Consider the following 27,784-nt stretch of genomic DNA (forward strand, 5'->3'; position numbering starts at 1 on the left):
GATTAGATCAGTTTGGTTACATTTGATATCCTCGAATTTAAAACAGCATCAAAGAAATTCTACGTCTTTGATTGCCGTTGTGTTGCTGGAGGACTGCTGATGAAACTGAGATCTCAGTTCTCAGCTGGGTCTTCGACGTGACTCATGAGCTCAGTAACCAGTAGGTTGGGTGATCGTACTCAACACCAAAAACGCGTACCTTTCTGTACTTAACCTAGTTCACGATTTAAAGCTTTGCTGTGTACAAAACCATTCCTTGCTAACCTTTGAACATGTGATTATAAGTAAATCACGACACTTTCATGAGGCAAAACTACCCTTTTTTGTCCAAGGTGTAACAAGCCAAGTTTTATGATGTCACTACAGATGCATCATCTAAGTACAACACATCATCTAGATCGAGCTGAAGAGACAATACTTGAAGACATTGTTACGGTGGACATACAGGGGTTTACTGCTCTGCACTAAGACACATAGCCAGTAGGTGCACGTGTCTGCAATACAGAAACACGCCCAGATATAACTGTCAACGTGTCATCCCAGTGCGACTCAATGACATGACGTAAGAGGCTGAGATTGTTGAAGATGCCCACTCAGTTTAACCGTGCAGTCACCTCTCAATGATATGAATGAATAAACATGACACTGTAATACTATGCTAAATGGTAATTAGTCTATACGTATCCCACAATCCCTTGCGCAACGATGCCCTGACAGTCGTTCGCCATTTTGTTCGTGGTGGTATGGGTTTACTGAGGTCAGAGGTTAGGTGTTGACCTGAGAACCATATATCTTGTTTTCAAGAAAATAAAAAACGGCTTGCTTGCTTTTCCGCATTCCTTCATCAAGTTCAAATGTACGCCCTTGAAGACGAGGAAAGGTTCATATGGCAGAAGAAGTATCTACCTCCTCCTGCTATCAATGATATATATAGGGGCGGAGGGGCCGACTAGTACGTCCAACGTTCGCACGTCACGCAGAAGACACGGGTTCGATCCCACACATGGGTACAGTGTGTTAAGCCTGTTTCTGGTGTTCCCCGCCGTGATACTGCGGGATTATTGCAAACATTGGCGTAAAACCAACCTAACGCGCTTATTCTTTGCATTTTATGATGATACACTTGATATCGCTCTTGCGTTTGGCTTACGTGAGGAATGTAGAAAGTAGAAAACGTGTTGCGTTTTCTTAATATCTCCTTATCTGCGTGTCAAGTCATACAGACATTCCATATAGAAGTGGAATCAAACATGACACCATAACTCACACTGGATGTGCGTATTAAATGAAAAATTACATTCAAACACAAAGAGGGGTTGTTCTTTAGTATGGAATACGTAAAAGTGGTCGCATTCTTGGGACAATGATATATGTTCATGTCAGGGATTAGGTAATACGATATGAAGTTTATACACCGATATAGCTATATGACGACATGTAATAACTTCTAAGAGATGCATTAGTAGACTTGTCACTGCAGCAGACAAGAGACGTAATTTACGAGAGAAGGTTATATTTTAGATGAGTGGGTCATCTCAAGCGTCCTTATCTTCCTTCACTATCGTGTTGAATTATTATAAGCACGTATCACGCATAGGATGGGTTTTTACTGACTGTCTCGGTTGCCATATTCGATGGCACACAATGACAACTATTTTGACTGGGATATTTTCTTCTCCACGATACAAGAACTCGATTCTGTACGGGTTATATTTAAATAGAATGACATTTCTAGTTACACCTATTAAAACTTTAGCGGTCTATTTTTAACACATAATAGTCACAGCGTCGGAGGTAGCCAAGTGGCTACTTGTCCCGCCAGACTCGGGTTCGATTCCCCACTTGGATACGATGTGTGAAGCCCATTCCTCCTCGTGATATTGCTGGAACATTGCTAAAAGCGAAGAAAACCCATACTCATTCACTCGCAGCGTCTTCGATGTGGAAAAAGGTCTTTTACAGGGAATAGTAGTGTTCCTGTATCGCCCGTACTAACTAGCTTTTATGGTCCAGGGTCACATGACTTGGCTATGGAACGTGATCGGTTCACCACACGATTGCCTTGGACAGCCAATACCTTATGTTATATGCCGCTTAATCGATCCCCTATGGCGCCAAGACCATATGTCCTAAACCTTCCACAATGCACCTGGCATCCGGTTTGACCATGGTTTATGTTGTCTTGGAATGAAATGAATGAGAAACACACATCAAGAGCCCAGCATTACTTTCCCATATTGACGACAGAAATTAAAGAACGGCCGTGATGTTAGTCCCACTATGTTTTGAATTATCTCCCTGGACAATAACATGTTGCTTTTATCGACCACCAGGTGTCGTTCATGGTATCTGTTAGCCATTCGGACATGCCTCAGAGGAAAACTTTGAGTGCTCAACACGTGCTTTCATTTCGGTTTCAATACAAGTGGCGTGGTCGTAATTACTTTGCGCGTGGTCTGGACAAAACGGAACTAATTGTGAGTATGAAGTGACAGCGCTCGTCTGGTCAGAACTGACGGCTGTCTGCGCATGACTGCTGCGCTATTCAAGGGATAACTGACTCCTTGAATGACCACCATTGACTTTTCCATACAGATTAATATACACGATGAAGACTATGAACTCATGCTGAGCTCACACAAACATCTGATTCAGGTGATAACGTTAACACGACCTTAATGAGAATACACCTGGTCACTCTATTATGGTGTCAGAGAATGACAAATAGGACATTGTCTGAGGCCTTTGTTGTGTTCAGAATTACACGTGCACGTCCTTGACCCTTTGGTGCATGTGACCAAATAGCACACGCACATGCTGGCAACTTTGGGGAACATTTCAGTTGAGATAGGAATATTCATTGACACATCCGAGTATAACTGAGTTTTCACATTTATATTTTCCAAAAATACAGATTGTTAAAGTGGCCATGTTTTCCTTGAATAATCATCGGTGGAAACTAATGCCAAAGAATATGAAAGCACGTCATCACGAAATGGGCAAGCAAGTCGGACAGTTCTTAACGAACTGGAGTCCCAACGATTTCCAAGTAGTCCCACGAATGATAAGAGGGAAGATTCGTGTTAGTTTGAATAGTTCAGCGTCTTCCTTACCTTTGGGAATAGATAAAGGACCAATGTCCATAGACTGAAGTTTGGGTAGGGCTATTTTCTGTAGCGCAACCCTTTCCGCATCCGTCAGCTGGAGTAAACTGACTGGTTTTAGCACTACTTTCCTTCCGCTTACGCTGCACCATGTACAAGAACCCTGCAATAACAGAAAGAAACAGAAGCATATTATCATGAGTGTCACACAAGGAAGGCAGAGATTCCGGCAATGGTACTAGTGATAAGAGGTTAACTCGCCACGTGGCTAATGCAAGGACCACAGGTGTTATGAAATCTTTTGTTGCGTTTTCATCAATTATATCAGTTGCACAATAAAAAACAATTAAGTCGCAAAGGGATGGTGATGATGATGATGATGATGATGATGATGATGACGACGACGATGACGACGACGATGTGAATAGCATGACAGGGATGTGGTGGTAGAAATATGATAGTAATGGTAATATTATGTGATGGCGATGATGATGATGATGATGATGATGATGATGATGATGTGAATAGCATGACAGGGGTGTGTTGGTAGTAATAATAGTTATAAAGATGATGATGGTGATTGTGTGAATATTATGATAGTCACAATGATGATAAATAAGTATGTCTGCCAACTGTCTCGTTGTATATCAATAATGCTATCTGTAGTCCTCTGATAACCCATCACAATACCACAATCCAAACCCAGTGACAAAAGACCTACTGACAAGGTTATCAAAACCATCAAGCTGGCTACCCAGACCTCCACTCGTAATCTCATCTCCCTCACTCACTCTATCGTGTACAGTTAAAGTTTACTTATCTTATCTTATATGTCAATATTCACACCTCGGGCACGCGATACATCAACGTGACTTAGCGAACGCTACCTGCATGGTAGCAGTATTCATCAAATTTCGTCTTCTTCTATGTTCAGTCCATCCCATAATGAGTCATGGGTGTTAGATTACTGTAATCATAATTCTTGCTCACAATCGTTGATTGACATGCATTAAACAAGCTTCCTTGGATTAAACTTGGGTTTAACGTGGTCATTACCTCGGTCATTGTGATCGTTTATGTGAAAATCGACCAGCGAACTCTGTCCGGCTATTCGTAGCTTTGGGCAACGCCACAAGATGACCGTTCGCCCACATGAACTTCTAACCTGACGCGACAAGCGGACTCGTAATTTTAGCAAGGGACATTCTTTGCTGGAGAAACATGTCCCCTCTGTCCGCCCGGGTCATCTGTTTCAAGTGACACCGGTTTACGAGCAGGAGCCAACATGCATCTTTCACATTAATCCCTCTAGCTATAACAGTGTATTTGATGTTGGGATGGATTAGCGAGACGGGGTAACTCAGAGGCAACGGGTTGACCCAAAAGAATATGTTAAAGGTTTGAAAGAACTAAATCAAGGAGAGCAAGTTTGGTTTGGAGCCATTTTGAATTGCATTTCAGATAAATCACGGTGGGTAGTAAGTGAGTATTATTTTACACCGCTTCTCAACCACATCCCCAATGTCAGTATGTCAAGGAATTGTAAAGAGTTGAAAACGTCATATTGTTTAACAGCAAGGCCGTTAATACGACCCTGCTTTTAGCAATACTCCAGCAATGTCACGGCGCGGAACATCAGAAATAGGCTTCACAAGATATACTCATGTGGTAATATGAGAAGTCAGACTCGAGGGCCGAGGTTGCAGTCCAAGAGGATACAAAATTGGTGAAACCCAAAATTACGGGTATGGTTCGAACGGACATATAATCATAATATGAGCAAATCTGGGATTTGGACCCTGTAATCGAAGCTTAAACGATACTTGGTCAGCAAAAATACCTTTCCCAAATGTATCGCGTTCGCTTCTAAACACCGCCTACTGTCACATAGTTGTCTCATGTGACGCAATTAACGTGTCAGGTATACAATATCTTAAATCTTGTTTTTCCAAAACTGTTCCAGTTACTACTCAACAGCGGTTATGGGTTTCTCAGGGAATATCAACACAACAGATCCGGTCCGGTGGCCCGGTGATGGCCCGGTGATGGCCTGGTGGGCCAGACGATTGCCAGGTATCAGTTACATTAATGATGATAAATGGATCACCGAACACCTGTTTTCAACAGCGTTTTGTTTGACATGATATCAAGTGTAACAATGAAAACTAGGGCACACCATCTCTTTCGTTGTTTAATGTCGCACTCAGCAATATTCTGCAATCAGTCGAGTCTGGACCAGGCGATCCAGTGACTGACATCATGGCCATCGGTCTACGCAATCATGATATGATGACACGTCTCAACAAGTGCGTCCATCCGATCTTTTAGTCGGACGGCAAAAATATGGGGCTTTTGGATAATTTTACATTGTATATTGAAAATTCATCGGATATTACATTTCCTCAATAAAAAATCATATCTTCTTCATCATTTCTTCGTCGAGAGAGAGAGAGATTGAGAGAGAGAGATTTAACTGAAGGATGCCGATTGAATGTTTAATGATATGACCCGTAAAGGATACTTCCTCGTCGAATACGGGCGCGCCGCATTAAAAATCTTAAATATCTTTCAGTATTTCAACACATTCGTAAATAACTCCTAGCTTAATGGTGACCATGATGATTACTCTATTGTCAGCAATTACAGTGTCACTTTGTTGTGTCAGCGTCAATTACTTCCTCGGAGAACCAGCGATATACGCCCCGAAATAAACACAAGCAGCTAGGGTTAATGAAGTAATTAGAATACATTACAAACAGTTATCGAATTACTGAACCTTTGTGACAACACGCGTGTTCATTAGGAACTGATTAATGGTGGTGTTTCCCTACACCTGTACCAACAATGGCCGGGTTGTACCTTCAGGCCAATATTCAAATAAACTCTAATTACTTAAACATACGGCATATAAAAAGAATGACACCCACCTTGCCCGGGAGGATACTAACGCCTGCATTGACAGACGGCCTGAATTTATGCATATAATGGATTTACACCCTCAGCGCTCTAAGCATCATGGAAACAAGTAATCTTAACAAATACAAAGAAAAATGTTATGTTGGCATCGTAAAAGGTGACAACATTCCCAATATTCTTGTGATTATACGACTGCGCCTTTTCAAGAGTCAGTGATTTCGAAATCTTAAAAACATACCCTTGAACATCAGCTGAAACCAAATGTTTTATTTAAATTTTAGCAAATGTATTGGGCGTTCAGGCAGGTGTGCCACGAATCCCCCATGTTTCAACTTCCTCAATTATGCTCAGGAAAGGTTAACAGTTCCAGTTTTATCAAAAACTGAAATCGTGCCATGTTACGGATAACGCATGTAAGTTTGTCAATACAATATAACCACCGTGAGTAATGGCGTGGTAAGCTGTCATTACCGAGAGCAACAAGCCAACCCACTACCCTAATAGCTGTAGCTACTGTCCAAGTTAGAGTTCCAGCTAACAATGTCGGCTACATTAGTCTTACATATGCCCTCGGCTAACCTAGGGAATATTTCCATAAAAATACCTTCTGAATGCGTTCATATCGTTCCTGTGGATTGCAATAAAATTTCTACCCAGCTCCTTTATGCGATATTGCCCTAACAATCGACCCGGTAACCCATCTCTAAATCTACACCCTCCCCAAAATTTGCTAACGCAGGTCTCTGTGTTAGAGATGATGACTTCGTGTCAATGTGATAGGACATATTTTGAGCAACAAAAGAAACACAATTCTAGCTTTTCATCAAGCCTTTAAATAGAAGACATAATATGGACGCTTACTTTTATGAAGTTTCAATTTTCGAAACGTTGCGTTTCTTTTGCTATCAGTATATGTTGTAAACTTAAGGAACAACGGATCCTGCAACGTGTAAGGGGCAAAGTTCCTGCATGACATACTGCATCATACAATACATTCACCCTTCACCTTTTTGGTGTAGCGGGTGTTCCGCTTCATGGCTAATGTCTCCATACATGACCATATACTGATTTGTTGACTCAGCAAAATAAACCAACACATGACATGTAAGTTCATCATTCGTGCTGGCGTCTTTTAACCTGTTTCGGTTTACAAGTATGGACCTTCTGGCTATACTCACTAACATGCAATTTGTAAATTTTCATGGTAAAATACACCTTTTCAAACAAAAGGGCAACGCTCTGTGACCAGCGAGGAGATAAAATAAAAGGAGGGGGAAGATACCATGATGATATCAGTATTGCAAGGCTGGCCGAGTTTGCTGCCCCTTCCCATACAGATAAAGGGCACTTCATCGTCTGTACAGAGAAGCATGTCGATTCTTAATGCGGACAAATCTGCTTGTTATGAAAAATGGGGGTTGTTTGGGCAATTTAAGCCGTGGTATTGTACAGCACCTGTGAAGAATGCTGGGGTATTAACCTATATTGCTATCCATTTTCACCTTTCCCCTTAACATGGTGTGATATATCGCTCCACATCCGCCAATAACTACAGCGGCTGTACCTATTGGACAAAGGAACACGGCTAGTTAGGGGCAGTTGGGATTTTAAGCAGCGCTAATTGTGTATTTTTGACAGTTATCCCCCTTTGTCATTAATTTGCCACAAGACGCTGACACCACCGACCCTTCCCCATTGGTCAACGGGGTGAGATATATAGTTTAATGCCACCTAGGTAATCCACAAGGACCCCCATGTGAACATCAAACTCTGCAAAGAGGCAAAAGGACGTTGTTCACACACGTTGAGGTGGTCTTAGCTAATGGCCGCGCAAACACTACTACAGTTATCCTTTCTAATACGGTTGAAGTAAACACGCTGTTTACTGTGGCTTCGTATGACCTTTAAAGCAGCGTAAGTAGGCAATGATGAAGACTACACATCGTAACTGCCTGTGTAATATTGTAACGGCACCCCTTTAGGAAGTATTATATTTCACGGGAGCAACTTTCGTGGGAAAGGCAACCAAACTGCTTTGCTATTACTGCAGATAACACACCGGTGCTAAAAGCACAAACTGGCTTGACGTAATGATTCGACAATGATACGACTGTGTCAATAACGCATCGTTGCAAATGCGAAAGCCCAGTCTAACGCAATGCCATTCTTGAGAGTTTCAATGAGAGGCTTACGGTTTGTAATTACAGTATTTATTCAGAATGTGCATAAGGGTCTGTAATTGCACGTGATAATTTAAACCCCTTTTCCTCCCCTTTCAATCTCTGAAATCCTTTGTTCAATCTACTCATATAATTTGCTGGTTCGAATCCATTGGTCCTCAAACTGATTAATTCTCCGCCATTGTAAAATTGCGGTGTGAAGGTCTTTCATCAGTCTATCGTTATGCTCAGCTTATCACATTCTTCACAAGCGTCTTATCAGCCTGATGTAAGCATTACAGCTCGACTTCATTCAGTGGTGTAAGTTCAATAGCTTGGCACCCTTGACCAGGATCAAGCACACGGCGGTGTCAATGGGTACATATCACACACTGGTTATTCTTGAACATGGCTGAGTTAATGTTAAATGTCAGCTGACCTCACCGTGAAAAGTGTCCATATGATATCCCAAAGTAAGTATGCTTCATTTTACGCAGCTTAATGCGTCAAAGTGAGTTAAAATGACTCATCGTAACATCAGCAATGATTTTGCAGTCATTCGCTGCCACCAGTATGCAACCCGTGATCAACAGAATATCGTACTCAAGTGGGAATGGAACCTGTGCCTTCAGTGTGACGCTTTGACCATTAAGCTACGGAACAGTACATATGATGCACAATACTAGCATAAGTATATTTGGTATGAATGAACGACATGATTATACACTGTGAATCACTCTACTCTTTAATTCGTGCCTGATGTGTAGACTCATATTTCCCTGTAAGAGGAATCCAACCAACAGGCGTACACTCCACCCCTTTTGTCTTGAAAGTTTATTAATGACCACTGGAACATTGAAACTCTTCTTAAAACGGGTGAAAATGAATGTGCACCCCACTCTTCAAAACGCTGTATCCGCTTCTGGAACCCGGAACTCTGGTGTTAACTAGTGCACTACTAAGACCACTAAGCGTCCCTTCAAAGACTCAAGTATTTGCACATGTTGTAAACCACGATTACATATATGTACGCGGTGATATATTCAGCTACTACTATAACATATTACGTCTTCGTTAATTTCATGTACCCGGTTCAAATCGAATTCCCAGTACGAAATGCATTGTGCCACGACACAATGCTACATTCTCCATACACGTGGTGAGTGAAGACAAACTTGCCAACACACACGGAAACACGTAATACCATTAACTGTTGAAGCACTCGTACTTCATTCTTACAATGTTGACTCTAAAAGCCGCTAAATGCTTGATCCGACTTCATTGAGAGGGCTGCCCCAACACTTCCACAAGCTTAGGGTTAACCCCGTTACGTCAGGTCATCATGTCGTGAGCTCACCACTCGCCACACTGAGTAGGTGACCCTAAGATGATGGAGTCTTGTACAGCATAGCCGACCAGAGTTATGCAAGGGTTTCCTCGGGTGGCCTGCTCTACCAACATAGCTAATGGCCGTCATGTAACTGTACGCAAAATGATCATTTGTTATGAGTACTGACTGTGTTCACACCATTATGGAACAATTCCTATTTGAATGCAAACAACACAGTGGCCCGTATCAAATGAACATCACACTTAAGAATGTTTGGTTTTGAACCCAACACGTTTTATCTGTGTTCTAGATGTATTTGTAATCCCCCTGAAGGTCCCCGTTAGAATTCGTCTTCAGCAGTCAATGCTTGTCGTAAAAGGCGACTAACGGGATCGGGGGGTCCGGCTTGCTGACCTGGTTAAAACGTCATCGGTATCCCAAGTGCCATGTTCATAATGTTAATCACTAGACTATCTGGTTCCGGATCCTGTATCTTCAGGCCAACGTCATAGGGATGGGATATTGCCGAGGGCGGCGTTAATCAACAACAATATAGAACTGCAGTGATATCAGAGTTGATGCAGTGTTGCAAATGTTTAAGATTCGTGATTTTTTAAAATGACCAAAGAAAGGTCGAAAGAATGTGATTTTTATTTTTAGATTTGATTTCTGGTATTACTTCTACAGATGGTTCCTAAAGTCGTAAATCCGGAATTTTGCCTTATGGTGAATTGCACTTAATGGTATAGGTCACATGTGTGCAAGCAGTCATCTCCTGACCAGGGGCTATTTTGGTTGGGTCATAATCCCGTTTTGGGGACTGGGGTAAAGAGGAAATCAATACGCCATCTGGCGGGGGTCGTGACGTAACGGATCAGAGCAAAGCCTCGTCATTATCCTCAGATGCATTTCACCTGTGACAATACAGGTTATGACATTGTTGGATAATCGCGCAGGACACACATGCTATCTACTCATCTGGAAGATCTACCCTTAATAACAGTGTCCGCGTCCACCTCGCGTGCTGGATTTCGAGGAATTCATGACTTGTAATTCATTGCAACCCGCTATGTTCCATTACCTAGGAGGCGTTGCGGTGGCATCGTGGTTAAATGGATCGTTTGTCATTCCGAAGACCTCTGTCCAATTCCCACCGGCCTACACTTTGTCAAGCCACTTCCCGGTGTACCCCGCTGTGATATTGTGAAATCGTTCTTAAAAGCAGCGTAAAACTATACTCCCTAGCACAGAATATTCCAAACATCTACAAGAGCCTCAGGATATACCCCGACGGAAATGATGTGATATGAATTTTATGCCGTTGCGACGGTATTCCATGTACACCACAGCGCGAGGAAGGAAATGCGTGCAGGTTTTGGGCGTGTACTAGTTTTGTCGAAGTCCACCAGTTTGGTGCTGACTAGAACACACTCAGGGCTCACGGGAATCGAACCTTCAACCAGAGAATGCTGGCGTTACCAACGGATATCACCCTGCACAGCGAATTGCGACACCCTTTAACGACTGGTTCACAATTGTCCCAAATTGTAACAGAAACTGATCAGAGATTTGTATCGGTATTGTCAGCTGGGACAAACCTTCTCATGAAAACCGAGGCACGTACATTACGATGATTCAGCGAAACATTAACTTGGAGATTATTAACGCAGAGTCGTTCTGTCTAAAGGAGGAGACGGTTAGACCAGACATGTTATCAAACACACGTCTCAATAACCGGGTAGAGATAAAACGATTGCAATCAGAACACACGCTAGGATGTGATTATTGAATCGGAGTGCCTTATGTTATAGAGATCGTTATCTTCTATTGTGTTCCCCATCTCAGGTATCCAAAACCCGGGCCGTGCAGGCATTTTCTACTACTTGGTCATTATAGTATTACGTCGGGGTAATCATCCGGGCACCTCAGCCACAGATTGGTATCTACCAATCAGAAGTCTTATACATCCTTAGGGGTCGTTACAAACGTATTGCCGTTATATACTGAGGTGGAATAACTTAATTATCTAACAATTCGTCACGATGGTTTGGGTTGGAGTATACTGTCGTAATGAAGTCAATCACAGACGCATAATGCTCAAGGGGTGACTCTGGAACAAGACTTAGGCAGACATCTTGTCACACGCTCTACGGAATCAGAGTAACAATACATCAAAACACCCCTGGATTTCGAGGACTCCATAATATTAGTTTTCATATAATGATCCGAGACAGTTCCTTTGACACCCACCAGCCTTCGGTGCAAACAGAGGATGTCCAGAAGGAAAGTGACATTTCATACAGATTTTCCGTTATCCCTCAACAAGTACCCAAACTATACCTTCGCATTTTTTTGTGCTTAAGACATACCCTAGGCTATTGTGTGTCCGCCATTTAGTTGAAGTGCGGCGATAAACAACCACCAACTGCAAAAACTATTTATTGTAAAATATAACACAGGGAACTCTTTCAATATTTTCATTCGGATACAAAATACAAACGTTGGTTCAAAAGAAGACCGAAATACTTTTTTCACAAAAAACACACTTTCCGCAGTATGACTTATGAGATCGTCCCCATAGGTGATGACAGCCACTAAGCCTACGCCCCCTCTTCTCGACTCAAACAGTTACGGAAGAGGCTTAACGACATCACCATTGTTTCCTTTGCCAATAAATCCCGATACTGCTCCTCATTTTGCCTCCCTCATCCACACACAACAGCCCGCACTAAGTACCACCAGCAGGTTGATAGCCCTGATCAGAAACTTCAAAGACACCGGTACCACAGGTAGCTAATTAACGACTTCTTAACGTCAACTCGACCTTCTCTGGGTCAGGTCCGGATCAGTAAAATCCGGACAGCGCGAACTATGATATCTTTATCGTCCTTTCAGTCCGTAAAGGAGGTGCGCTGCCCCGAATAACAGTGGTCACTTACTCCCTGACCAAGAGGTCAAGACCAATCAGTCCAAAGGTAATGGTGTCTGATTGTCGTTTGCGAGGGTAAAGTCATGAAAGGCTGTCTGATGCTTGTCTTAGTGGTTGAAGTACTGCTTCGTCACCATGGTCGCGGTTCTGTTTCACTCAATCTTTCACTCACTTGCTTACTCAATTCCATGACCAAATTACTTCCCACGACCTTTCTCTGAGTAATATCTCTCGCATTCAAGTTAGTTAGTCAACACCTATTTCACTGCACATGTAGTTAACACCGGGCAAGAAATGGTCCTATGACTAACGCTGTCTCTAAATATGGATCACTCTGATTCCTTAAACTGAACAGGACCCAAGCCTACCGCAAAGTCTCGGAATATATATATTTTTGATACTAACATACAAACCCATTTAAATTGAAAAAGAGTCTCAGGGAGACCAGACATTCAGAACCTAAAGAAACCCAGACCTTCTTCATTCTTCAGTGTTGCCGAGAGGGCTAGACAGCAGGGGCAATAATGGGGTTCAGGGACTGTGAGACAGAATAAAGGAGCCCCAGTGATAGGGCAGATTCAGACTTGAACCTAAGGAAACGTGGACTCTTTTTTAGGGCTTTAGCACTGTGGACATGACAATGCGGTTCAGGGACTATAATGCGGTTCAGGGACTGTGATACAGGCTAAAGTGATGATGGCTGTAACGGACGACCAAATTTATCGGGTGGTAAAACTCCATGACATGACTGATGGCATGACAACATACCCAAACGGGCTGGATCGTTGTTCATTTCTAGTATTAGCCACTGGATTGTCTTGTCCAGACTGGATTATTTACAGATCAACGGCTGGGTTATTGTTGTAGTCGACGTTCAACAAATGATCCGTGAGGTCAGGGGTCATTTGCATACAGTTGTTTCAATACTGATATTCATAAAGATTGAGCAGTTGGTACCCAAATACGCTGACCTTTGGCTTTTGACTTACATAATGCCTGTATTATCTTGAAATATTCATTAAAACTGAAGCCTCGTCGTTTGCAATAACACCGCAAATCCTTGTCAGTCACGGACAAGCTAATGTCCATTTATTTTAATGACGATTATCAGTGAACCGACAGAAATGATTTCCAGAATGACCGTCTGCTTCAACATGGGGACAGTGGAGATGTCGTCTGCCGGACAAGATCGTCTAGTGATGACCCCTGCGACCTCGTGGACCTTTAAGATGACCAGGACATGGAGAGATCACCCACGCGATCACAACGTAGACCTAGAATGACCATTAACCTTAATGCCCGAACCCTCTGACCGGAGAGTGACCATTAGACTGCTACATTCCATGTCTAGGTACAATTCACAAGTTTCAATTGCAAGCGGATTACACATGCACGCTGGTTATCTGATAACCCCCTATTGATAGAGGTGTGGGGGAACATTCTGTCTAACACTTAGATATGACAGGAATCTTATTGTAGAGCTCTTGACTCCAGTTGTCCCGATATGTATTGAATAATCACGTCAATCCTACGATTTCGAAACTGGGACTCTGAACTCTGATGTACTTTAGTGACCTAAAGTAAACTAACGTTTACCAGCTCTATGGTGAACTTGAGTAAACAGAGATAACAAGTTAAGGGCAATTAGTGCAAAATGGCAAAAGCAAGGTAACGATAAACAGGATCTGCTGGCAATGGTGGTTGTAATTTAATTAACTTAAGTTCATTTAAGTAACCTCAAGACAATACCTGATCTTTTACATGTATGATACCTCAGCATTGGAACAGGTGAAGCGTAGTATGCTCATATTTACACAGATGTATATTACACATATTTACGTCATTCTTTGGTTTCAGGAACGTCTGTTACATACATTCACACATGGTATTTGAGTATTTTCCTTTTATCGCACATGTTGGCTGTCATTCAGGCGCATTTTTAAGGACGTTGATGTTATGAACTTTAAACCACAAAGTTCGTTATCCAACGAAGCAACCGTTCTTAACCAAAATTACAAAAGTGCTATTTACACCTACTTTATAAACTCCCTAGGGAGCTGAAGATAAAAAATGAAAAACGACAATGATCCAATTGTAATATGATGTAATAATGCATCTCTTTGATCATACATAGCGCGTGCATTAATTCGCTTTGAAACTGGGTATTGTGATGTATCTTTGAAACTGATCTACGTGGACAAAAAACGTGTTTGCACAATGACAGCTACCTGCACAGCTGATAACAACACAACCATGTTCACTACTGTACGTCGACACCTCCTCATTAACAATACTGTTATTGCCACACCTTCACGTGGTCCCAACAAGAACCCTACCTGTGTACATGCGCGCTCGTGTTGACACCTGGTTGTCAAATCAGGCTCATCAATCTCTCAATACCTGACGAGAAACAATGTTGCAATTTATCAACCTATCAACCTGTCCGTGCTCCTTGACAAACATGTCATGGTCACGATGACAGTGACAGTATTATACCACGCAACGTCGTAAACAACAGCTACTTGACTTGGTCTAATATTTATCGTATTTCACGGCAGCTTTAAGACGGTGTTGGCCCGCAACTGCACTCCGATGTACACACACTGCGTTAAAGATACGAGGCCGCTTTCACTAAGCAATCATAGCGTGATGACTATCGTATGTCTAAATAATAGCATCACGTTAAGATCAACCACAGTTTGTGTGTCTAGGCTTCGGTCTTAAAATGCAGAATTCATAACCCGATAAAATCATGCATACATCAAAAGGTGAAGTTCATACTTCGGAAACGTCTTTTTTGTAGCTGTTGAAGAATGAATTATGTGATCATCAACTTAACACCGAAAATCTCTTAAATAATGTATTGGCAAATATTTACATTTTAAAGAAATTTTCCTACACTTTAAACAATCTTAAGAGAATAAGTCTTGACTGACATCTATAATGCCATGCTATAAACAAGATCAAGGCACATGTTATATGTTTACAATAAGACTCCATGCAGTGAAGAGTTCAGCGGTTAAGATTTAATCACAACACTACCTTTGATGTTTGACTTAATGGTTTTTATCTTTCATGTTATAGAAAACACACCATAAAGAGTAAAGGCCCATTAACTAAGAAAGTACGTACCCCCAATTACAACAGTCTCTGTAGGTTGAAGCTTAGTCTGTGAAAATACATAATGTAGAAAAACAGGTCCATTTAAACTGCAAAGGAGCCAGTACGTTTCTGAACCGTTGGAAACTCTTAAATCCTTTGGATCTTAGCAGCAGACCCGTGAAACGTGCGGCGTAAAACTAAACTCACACACTCAGTTGGAGCGTAGCATTGCTCAAGGCTGTACTAAATACTTAACCCATGGCTGTTGAAAAGTCAAGAGGCAAATTTAGATAAGCGGTCAGTACAAGGACCTCGGTCTGTTGTTTATTACTTTTGTTTCGAAATTATCAGTTGAACCATTAATTTTTACCTTAGCCACTTGTTCAAGTCTATTTGGGGCAATTTTTGCATTAAGCTCTGGACAGAATTGAAATTGGGAATTAACATGGGTCAGGGACTGAAACAGACTTCCGGTACATGAACCGGTCTCGGGTCAACTGCTGGATTTTGACCGGAAGCAGACACCAAATGACCGGAAGAGATTCACTCCGTCACTCAGTAATTTTTCTGAAAGGTCTTGCTGTGAAATGAAGGTCTTGCTGTGAATTTATGCAATATCAAACAAAGATTTTCTGTATGTATGAAAATATACTTGAATAAAGTGGTATTTAATTCCTGTTGTGCGTATCCAATCGTTCTGTGTGTTACTTACTGAAAATACCATTCAATCCCTGGCGACATTCGTAAGTAGTATCAGATATCGCGGCTCCTTTAAGAGCTGACAACATCAAAGCCACCTATAATGCCTATGACAGGACTGAGCAATTGTCTGTCTCTTTTTGTGGAAATTTCAGAGTCATTTTGAGGCTAACTGTGACAATATGATTCAGAAAAAGACATTTAGATAATGTCCACACCTCTGAACCCCAGGGTAATGATGCACGCGGGCCACTAGAAGAACGCTGTATCTTATTTGTGCAGGCGAGTGTGACAGGTCGCAGCTTACTCCGCTTAGTAGGTCAAAGTAGGAGGAATCACGCAAGCGTTTTGTCTGTCGGCTTCATATAGACGGTGATCGAGTCAAAGTGTCACTTCATGCTTTATTTAGAAACGAGACTTAAGATAGTTACATTGTCATGGAACAATACTGTTAACAACGGCTGTAATGTTACACCAATGGACAGAAAACAGTAAACACATATGTAAATGAGATCATTGTTGAAGAATTATCATTCATCCTTGACATATTTCTGTGAAACAGACTCGCCTTTTGCACCGTTTTCATATAACCCAGGTTGGACTGAACACTTGTAAAACAGTAAAAAAAATTCTCAGCTGGCCCAGACATAGTTCACCCTCGTTTATCCATATTATTATACATCTATCTTTTAATATAGATGTAATAGAATATGGCGATACACACTGGGTGACTGAAGGGGTGATATTATGCGTCATGCATTAAGTGGTGGTTTGAAAGACCCTAGATGTTTGACGTTTCCTGTCCTTGGTGTTTGGTCTTCAACATTCTCGAACAAAGGATTCTCGAAAAGTCATTTCTTTTAAGCTGACATCCAAGTTTCATCAAATCAACAATTGTCAGAAATGACTGTCGTGAAAAATGTTATCAAGGCGTTGATTAAATGCCTCTGACAGATTGACTTCCTTAGTCCGGACAGGAAAGCCAGTGAAATTAGCTATGATTGGACTATTTCATTAAATGGGAATTTATCGATCTTGCATCAGTTCACGTGCCTTCAAAATCACATTTGGACATGGAAGAAAACGTCAAGCGTGTCTGTTAACAGTCGTATGCTCGTCCTCCATTGTCGTCTGCCCAGTGAGTCATTGCATTATTCCACGTTCTCTCTCGGAGTCAGGGTGGCCGGGTCAATTAGGAGATGATTGCTACAAATTCCAATTATGGATAATCGAAAGTTCAACTGGCGTTCACCACACAACTTCATATGCTCTTACACTGGTAGTAAACGGAATAACTTCGCGACGAAAGTTCTCCTATGGCGACTGTGGTAATGGCGGACAAGAAGTTCATTCATGTAACGTGTAAAAAATTACGTGGGTTGACACTCGATGGCACACTTAGAAACAATGAAACACAATGTCCGTAACTTATCAGGACACCCACCCATATTGTTCATAAAACAATAAAGATCATCCTTTAATACTAATCGGATTTGTCTGAATGTCCTTTCAACATTGCAAAATGTCTCTAAAAACTACAGATACTTTCAGAGACTAAACGTCAGCTGGTGTCAATAGCATTTCTTAGTTCAACCTTAGACTACATTAACCACTTGTCAATCACTGACATTGCCGTTGGTTTCAATAACGCGGTCAATATGCCTGGAAGGGTATAATGTATGTACTATGACAAAGACAATGTTATCAATAATGACTTAATCAATTTAATACCTCTTGGTTTCAATTAGAATACCTTTTCATACAAAAAGTTCCATAGCAACGTTTCTGTTACTACCGTAGTTTGACGCTTCCGGTTCCGGTGGTTATAATTACGTCAAATATTTAGAAAAAAAATGTCTGAACAAATACGGAAAACTGAGACAGTTTCTGACTGGGAATGTGTAATGACCTTCTCATCTGTTTGCAAGAGACCTGCCCGTGCGCGTCCAGTGTGTTTAGAGCCTCGATGTGAAGTCAGCCTCGTGCCAGGGATGACTTGACGTGACTAAACCCCCATCTTCAAAGAGAGGTGTAAATTACGCGAATCGGACGGTCCAACAGCGTCCGTCTCCTTTACTGCCACGACAAGCCTCAACTTTGCCGTGCAATTTCACACTAACAATAAGCAAAATAGGAACCATGTTTACTTTATCAAGATTTCTCGTAGGCCAACAGAGTAGACGCAAATAGACAGGACATGCGGCACTGACTAAATGTGACTTATCTTCTCGAGGAGAAATCTCGTCTCGTCTAACCCGTGCCACGAGACTATATTTTTTCGAAGACTAAACGGTTCGGTTTCAACCATTCATGTTTCCTGATCTGTATTAGAAATAAGGCATGCGCACTGGTCATGTTAGTATCGAGCATATTGAGCCGTGTTGTGGACTAGCCTGAAGGTGTAGGGCTACTGTTTGATATAACGATATTTGGCTCAGGGTGGACAATGGTATCGGATGTCGATCATGAGAGTGGGGCTGTCCACTGCTGGTTAGTCCAGCAGTAGGAATGGCAATGTGAGCGTCCATGTACTTCATTGTTCAGATATTGATCACTGAAAATGCTTACGTCGACAAATCGGGAGCATTTCATTGTTTTTGGCTTACGTGTTTATTTTGATAATGGAGACAGTCGGTTGACACTCTGTCGTCGCTTGACAGAATGCCCGTTATAAAATGACCTTGTTGGCATTCTTGTGTCGTAGTGCGTGGTGACACAATGAGCGTATTCACTGCATATACATGTCTGTATTAATGGATAGAGATCACGCATATACCGTTGTCGTCGGTCGAACTACTGATCAGAAAATGTGGCATATTAAACGCGTTTGCGAAAAAGGTTAAATCTGGAATAAGGCTAAAAGCGGCGTAGAACTAAACTCACTCGGAAACAGACCAACATTTATACAGATTTTGAATCTCCCATCTCACCGCGGCTCCATTTCGAAGTAAACCTATTTGCTTGTTTTTACCCAAACAAGACCTTTTCAGAGAATAGGAGTTAGTGTAAATGATACGTATGCTAGATGTGTTGTGCTGCCTGAACACAGATGTAAGCTGGTACAGTTTATTCTTAAAACAAATTCCACCCACCGTGGCACATGTGAACAAATGTATATATACCACGCGAATGTAAACCACGTGCCACGTGCAAACCGGCAATTGTAATATGGGCCACGGGCCGTCATAACGGAAATAGACACCTGTTCTGGCGAACATACTTGCCTGATCATAATGTAACCCCATTGGCTGTGAACGATTAACGTCAGCGTAAGAATGTCATGGAGAGAGACCAAGGCCAAGTTCTATAACACGATTCCAGAGCAATGACCACCCTTTATAGCTGTTCAACATTGCAGTTCCCATCGACCTTGCAGTAGCATCGTTTGTTGAAGAAAGCCGATGTCCACACTAAATCTACATGTCAAACACTAATAAATCCTTGTCTCTACTAAGGAAAGGATTGTGCTATGCATTAAGGTATTTACATATTTATCTAGATACAAAGTCTAGGAATATTTGTTCAAAGTCTTTGAAACAGCTAAGTCACTTCCATCTTTGACACAATTTATTAAACATCTCATCACAACTATATGTACACAAGACACAAGATATTAGCTACTGATAGACGATCTGCCAAATATCTTTATTACACTTTGACCTTACGCTGAGTTCACAATCGCCATCTAAATACTGTTAGACACAATACAGTCCTGGATAGATAAAACTGCCGCAATTGTTGACATTTCTCTTTGTCCCGGGGTTAATAAGCTTACCCTACAACCGGAAGTATCGGGTAGAGGTGCTCGTGCACAATCCGTTTTAGGACCTTGACCCTCTTTAAGTGAGTATTTTCATTCAGATTCGTCATGACACCGTTGCCTGCGTTGAAAGATTTACATCTAAAATAGGCAGTCAATACTGTGATTTATGTTAATTATTTTGCTAAGAAGATTACGATAAACAACAGAATTTACCGAATGGCCCAGACTGGACAAGGATTAAGTGGTGACTACAAATGAAGAGATAGTCGCATTACTTGCAAATTTAACCGTTGTATTTGATCTGAACTACAAGCATATTACCACATGAAATCAGAGACCATATAATATTATATGGTCTCTGATGAAATATAGATGTGTTTCAGTACGTTAAAGCAGAAATCCACATAGAGGTATTGGAATCCGTTTTAAGCTGTAGTTAAGCTGTGGTCGTCTGTTCTTGAGAGGCAGCCATGTCATTGTATCCAAGTCGCCGTTATCTGTCAAGAAACTCTATCATGCATGTACCATCACAGAGGCAAGGGACGACATGGCAGGACGCGCGTCCCGATCACGTGTATAAGATAGGAATTAGAGAGGCAGTGTTTCCAAGTGACACATCTTCACATTCACGGAGCTGAAGAAAATAACAGGAAACATATACACCTGGCTTCCCTTGCACATACATTTATCGATTACGCATCCAAAACCTGAAAAAACAGACACGATATAACTGACTGCAATAACAGACTAGACTCTGTCTGAACATTATATCGTTTGGTAGCGCATTCCAAAAGCGATGACAGTTAAAAGCAGACAAGCTGTAGCCTATACACGAATGTTGCCTATTATTAACTTAAAGTTTGTTCTCTCATCAGTTTACATACCCCGACACAGAAGTACATCTGGCCGGGACTCGGCCGAATCGAGCACGTAATCACTTGAAGATAAATAGTGCAAGAACCCAGAAACATATGAATCTCCTTGTGTTTGCCAGCAAGTATTTCTGTATATAGGTTAGTATAATTATTGTGAGAGGTTAGTGCACGAAGGAAGATAACGCGTGTTTACTCTGTCGTCATTCCCGCCGTCCAGGTTGTCTCTTACATATCCAAAAACATATCAGCCATTCACACCATCGTAGATTTATGAGCCCATACTAAACCAATTCTGAGCAGTAACAGCTTAAACCCATCCCCTTTTCAGTTCTATCACCCAATATACCATTATTTCTAAATATTGCAAGACCTATTCAAGGGCATAATGGTATTCGGCTATCTAGTTGCCTACGGCGCCACTACGGCGTTATAATCTCAATCTGTCCGTTTTCAAAAGGTTAGCCAGACACACCAATAACTAAAATTCCTATGGCTATAAAAAATAATGTCCAGAACTTCTGAGGACTTTGAAGAGTTTTTAATTGTCGTATGGAATATCTGTTTTATTGACCTAAAGGGTCGTATTTGGGTTGGAAACATCTTTGTCCTCTTGGTGCACGCATTGTTTAGCTTCAGTCAACCGACCAGTAGTGCCTATCGAGCAGCCGTTATAACTTTTTTAGACATAAAAGATGAAGGGTTTTACCTCTCCCTACAAAACCAAAGCCCCAGAGGTCCACAATTATTAATTTCAAGGGTCATTACCCGACAAATGAGGGTCCTGGAAAGTAATGAAGTTGTGTAGTGTTCTTATGTAAAACTCGACATACCTTGTCGAGCATTTGGTACGATGAATAGTATCTGCCCTGTCTCACAGCCCAGAACCACGTTATTTTCCCTATTTCCAAGCCTTCTCTACAACTGTCTCAAATGAAGCAAGTCTAGATTTCGCAGGTTCGGGTGTTGTAAATCTCTGGTCTCCCTTGAGGTCCTTTTCAATTTAAATGGCTTTACAATAAAAATTATATATTCACGACTAAGCGTTAGGAAACATGTTTTCGTGCACCCCTCGGGAATTAATTGATTTAATGCATTTGTTTACTGGACACACATTTCCACATATTATCCAGAAATAGTTACAGTATGTATATTCCGAATCATCGTCCGGAAACAGGTTCAAGGCAAGCCCTTGACACAATCCACCATGATTTACCTGTCCGGCATACATCAAAGACGCCGACAACAACAAACTGACACAGTAAAACCTGTTACATGAACCGATTAACCAATTTCTCGCCAACCACATGACATCGGTTGTTTTTCAACTGATCTAAGTATCCTATAGATCATGCTAGATGTAACCCCCGCGGACATGCCCCACCCCCCGGGCACGACTCACCTGAACCCTCCACACCGAGCATGCCCTAATTAGGGGAGGGATGTTATTGTGTTTTCATGAGTATAATTTCCCCAGCATCTGGTGCGGGTGACGAAATCAAGGAGGAGGGCACAGAAATGTGTCACGTGAGAGGAAAGTGTTAGATGGAACAATCAAGCACCTGTGACAGCAATCTTCAAAGACAGAAAACTTAGTTAATATTGCTACATTATATCAATGACTTCTTCTGAACTCAAGCGTGAAATAGAAAACCGCTGGTAAAACAATTGCACCTGTTAAGCAGAAGTCGTTCCAGAAAAAAAATATTTCTAAACAAATTTTCGTTTTCCACAAGACCAAACAGAAACAGGTAACATCTTCAAGAGCAATGCCTTTTAGAAAATGACAACAACTGAGCCATATTGGGTAGTTGAAAAATTGTATTGAATGTATTTCGGAGACATGTTTTATCAGAATCGACTGGTAGAAAGACAAACAAGCATCAAAACACCACGTGTGCTGGTCAGCAAGTGCAATATTTTCACCAAATTCTTTCTCTTCAATGTGTTCAATTGCTTAGAAGACCGTGTATGAAAGTAGCCCGGTATATTATTTAGCGAGGGCGAACCCCTTCAAGTATCAATTGTTCATATCTGTACGCCTGAACCCCTTTCACGGTTGGAGGGGCATAAATGTCCCCTTGACCATCTTTAAATCAACCGAATACCATAACCACAGCAGAATGGACAATGTCCACTGAGCGTCCACACAACGCGGACAGTTGGGGAGAATGGGTGTACGTTCGTTGACAGATTAGTGTCAAGTCCGTTTCATTCTGGGTCGCCATGTCGGGTATTTACGAGTCTGTTTAATCCACGGGTGCTCGACTGATAATGCTTTATTTACACTAACTGACCACTACGCTGACCAACACTAGCCAAACAGTCCAATCAAGCACTACTTGGGAAGGTCCGGATGGACTTTCATGAACGCCATTCATGATGGTCGTATAGCAAACGATGTCAACGAACAATGACCTCACTGAATCTATACGTAAACACAAAGGCATAGGTACAAATACAACATTAACAATGATCTGGATAGAGGTATAGATTTTGAAAACAACTATGACAATCTTACAATGTAGCTTCCGTGCTTTCTTTCTTCTTCACTTGACAATGTGCATTGTGGCTCTTTCTGTTTAAGACGATGTCGGTCAAATCAATTCAAACATGATCTTTAACAGCTCCCAAACACATTATAATACTTTCAATAAACTGAATTCAAAAGAACTGGATACCACAGAGGCTGTAAACTTTTCCTGAACCCATTGTTTTGATGGGTTTTTTTCTCAAAGAGAATCGGTTAAATGAGTTCAAGTGACGTTAAACCTACAACTGCAACATGGAAATTAATTGCCCGAGTTTTAACTGCTTCCTTGTTTTCCCTCTCGGTTAACCATGTCCGGTTTGTACCTAAAATCACGTTTCAAGCCGAAAACTGTGGGACATGGTTATTTTACCTGCTAATGACCTTTTGTCGGCGAACTTCAAAGACAAAAGTAAATATACCATCTCCCAGCTAAAAATGTCCTTCTCTCACGCCTTAACCGACCAGATAATTGAAGAAAAGCTTTTTTGTACACGTTTCTAAAAACATCCAACACACTCTGAAAAAGTTTTTTAATAGGTGCCTTATTTACAAATTCCTCCTCCATATAATGTACCGTCGCATTATTGTACCATTCGCAAACATGGAAATGAAAATAAAGAAAATCTAGTACATGTATTCACAAATCTACATGACTGTAAATACAAACAACCCAGATAGGACAACATGCAAATCCTCTGTCAGCTAGCTTTGTGAGTGAACTTTAACTATGACATAGAACAAGCACTTTAGAGTGGTCTTTTGTACCTAACAACATATGCAAATAAACCATATATAATAATACACAAGTAGCCATCATAAAGGAGGGTTTGAGTCAGTCACGTCTCCAAGGCGTCACAATGCGATCGCTGAGGATATCTTCACATTCCTGCACAGACGACGATAAAATAACTGAACATCAAGCTAACCCGGCACGTTCCGTGCCCAGATCCTCACTCTCAATAAAGAGGTTGCGATAGGTCTGACTCTGTACTTCATCAAATTCTAACCAGATAACCTCTCGTGTTTGACTTATAAACCCGACCTCGTTCGCCTAAAATGACTCACTGACTTGGGGAACATAAATACTACAAATATCCATTATCGTACCATTGTGAACATGCAAATACCCAGAACTAATCAAGCAGTGCTGATTCAATTTGGTGGATATCACATATCACACGTGCAAACATCCAGAAACATCCCTGGCGACGTTGTCAGGTGCACAAAGAACACTGAACCACGCCCATCAGTATCTCCCGTTTGCTGTCGGATGCCTACACTGTCCTGGTCATTTGTCAGTTGACCCTTGGTCATTAATAACGGCCCGTTTTTAAACGAGAACAACTCATTTTGATCCCGATACCATTGTTAACTGATAGTCAACACCTCCCTCGTTCTCACGTTGTCCTCGACCTACAAATCGGATCTGGATCGACCCCTCCCGTACTCCTATCACCTTTTTAATCCGATTTGGATATTCTCTTGTGGAAATTATAGTCTGTTTGGCTCTAAATCTTTACGCCTGGTCCCCTTTCAATATCGGCATACCGCAGAGAATATTTCATTGTCGTCTGCTCGTACTATTGGTTGCTTGTTGGTCATTCTCAACATCGAATCAGACCACGAACAATTGCATAGGATCTTTACACAGTGTTTTGTAGGCAGACAGACAATGGGGAGAGGTTAGGCGTCCTGCGCGGCTCCCTAGAACGTTAACGTTTGTAGATCGAACCCACAACAGAGATGCAGACGAGATGTGGCCGGGATAATCTCTTTCATCAAGTATATGTCTGCCCAACTTACTGCTTCATTAGATCCGAAGCATTCCATCACAACTAATAATGAATGATATCTAAATAGAGGTAAGGATCTTCCTTTACAGTCTTCATTTCGTTACGTCAGTTTATTTCAAATATACTGATGTGAGCACCATCACAATGATGAAACTGCCTGATGCATTGTGTCAGGCGTCAGTTGAATGGCCAGTCCTGAAGGATGACTTCTGACATTAGCCGTGGGGTATCTTTCTGACAGTCTCAAGTGACCCAATGTCCGGTCAAGTCTTGAAGCACTTGACCAAACAGGTTGAATATTGCCCTGGCACATTCCTCTGCAGATGTCGTAGGTGTGCTCAAGCATCTGCATGCCAGGGAAGCAAGCGACAAGAAAAGCAGACGACATATTTATGGTCGTTTTCTGTCATACATGGAAGGCGGATATAAATGGAATCTGACCCCGCTGACATCAGAATTCCAGCCAATCAAGAGTTACCAAGCAGTCTATGGAAAATGCTACCTGACACCCTCAAAACTGATCCCCGCAACAATCGTGTCACGCCGGCTATGACACGCCTAGTACGCGTAATAACACCTGTGTTGTACAGTCATGGGATCTGCTTCAAGAATGACCAAATGTCTATTCCTTCCGAGTCAGCCACAAATAAACAGTGTGCATCGAGGTAAATCTTGATTGATAATTCTATTGCGAGAACAGAAGCTCATCTCGCCCAACACATCAGATATTCCGCTGATAACCTTGTCTCATACACCTAGACAGGGTCTGACATATTCAAGGTTGATTCACTCGCATTCTCACAAAGATGGTTTAAGGATGCCACATTATGCCTTATGTTGCCTTGTGCTGAATGAATTTAAGTAACAACTATGTGTCTCGCCCACATAATGGCCATTCTCTAGTACGTGTACTGAGTATACCATCGACTGAATCGTAAGTCAGTAAATATATATAGTTTCATGCCAGTAATATTACAGGGAATGGCCATTGCTGTCGGTTTACGAACACACAGCTGGGAAACACTTATGAGGGAAAGAATATCTCCCAAAAGAAATACTCAGGACACCAATAAAGGTCGTCGAAGGTCAAGAATCGAACTGGAGGTGTCATGAACATTTTTGCACATCTACAGGTGTGCTATTCTCTCTCGCAGGCCTTAGAAAAGACTCTTATGAGGAGTCCTACTCATGTTTATATTAATTTGGCAAGTCCAGCTTGTCCCAGTTCTTCTAACCTGAAATTAAGGATTATTCTGGGTTCCGTTTCGATTCGTTATACATATCGATTTGCAGACAAGAAAAGTTTTCTTGAAGGGACTGAATGTCAGTGGACCTATGTTAACTTTATTGATCGATTTTCAGCTATATCAATATGTTTACGAAGGTTATTCTACCGATATCTCAGCAAATCATCACAAATCCGATTCCACGCCAATCCAAACGCATTAACTGTTCTTTCACGTTCATTGACATCAGAAATGCCGTCATCTCAATAGTAATATCAGCAAGAAAAATATTCTACATGTGTATGCAATGAGTACATGTCAGAAGTGCTTACCCGATCCCGGGGGGTCAAGCGTTAAGTGTCTATTCACCGCCCATCGAGATTGGTCTTGGTATGTGGAAAGAGGACTTGCCCATTGTTCTCATCCAGTAGTAACCGTAAGCCTCTTCCACTTGTTGGACGTCTCTACATAGTAAATCCAGTATTTCTAAGCTTAGTGCCTTCAGGATCGTCTAGACCCCATTAGGACATGAGGTCATGTGCATATGCCAGTCCGTAGGTACCTACCCGGTGGCAATTTCTGGTTTGTTGAACAGTTAAAATTGTTGTTTTCGCCCGACAACGTTCATGTCAATATTGGGATTCCTTAACATGATTTGCGAACTCTTGCTTCGTTCCACTATTAATAACTGTTTGAGGGTCATTGTGACATTTAATAGATTCGTTTAAAGATGCCAGACCTGTCTAAAACTGTATACGTTTGACAGAAACAAACAACCCAATTAAAACTGAAAAGGAAACTCCCGAAAGCCGAATGTCTGGAAAATCCAGACATGCTTCCTTTAGGGACTGACCTTTACAAAGTACATGTATATGATATATGGCATGCGGGCTGGGCGGGGCGGAAATATATGGTTCAAGGATTTGGGACACACTCGTCTTTCCCGGACCATTGCTACGCCCCAATGTGAAAATAGTTCAACCGATAGAGTGTCCTTCTTCTGTCAGTTAGATATATTCCTCTGAATATGCATGTATGTTCATCGTGTTTATATAGTCTAGATTTGTTATCTTTCAATATTGTATTCTATCATATTGACCTACATGTCTACGTTTGATCGACATCTGTTATCATGGAATCAAACCTGGCGATCGTTTTCGCTCATCTTTTCACGACCATCTGACCATCGCAATCTGCTATCGGCCCCGTCACTCAACTGTGCTCCATTCATCGGACACAGATAGCGCAAGTGATTGACGGAAACGCGCCAGGGGAATTTTCTACGACTCATGGCTGACCTACCCTTTGGTTGTCAATACTCATGTCATGGGACACGAAGGAAAATACGTGATAAGTGT

The 27,784-nt window shown here is 41.6% G+C and overlaps 1 protein-coding gene across 2 annotated transcripts in view; it reads right to left on the reverse strand.

Moving 5' to 3' along the window:
- LOC137274493 (rho GTPase-activating protein 6-like) overlaps nt 1-27,784 on the reverse strand; it is a 59,392-nt gene that overhangs the window by 22,417 nt on the left and 9,191 nt on the right. For both annotated transcript variants that reach the window (XM_067807707.1, XM_067807706.1), the window contains exon 2: nt 3,114-3,267. In XM_067807707.1, coding sequence (XP_067663808.1) covers nt 3,114-3,267 — 154 coding nt within the window. The remainder of the gene's footprint in view (nt 1-3,113; nt 3,268-27,784) is intronic.

Source organism: Haliotis asinina, chromosome 2 (genome assembly GCF_037392515.1).
Source record: "Haliotis asinina isolate JCU_RB_2024 chromosome 2, JCU_Hal_asi_v2, whole genome shotgun sequence".
Lineage (NCBI taxonomy): Eukaryota > Metazoa > Mollusca > Gastropoda > Lepetellida > Haliotidae > Haliotis > Haliotis asinina.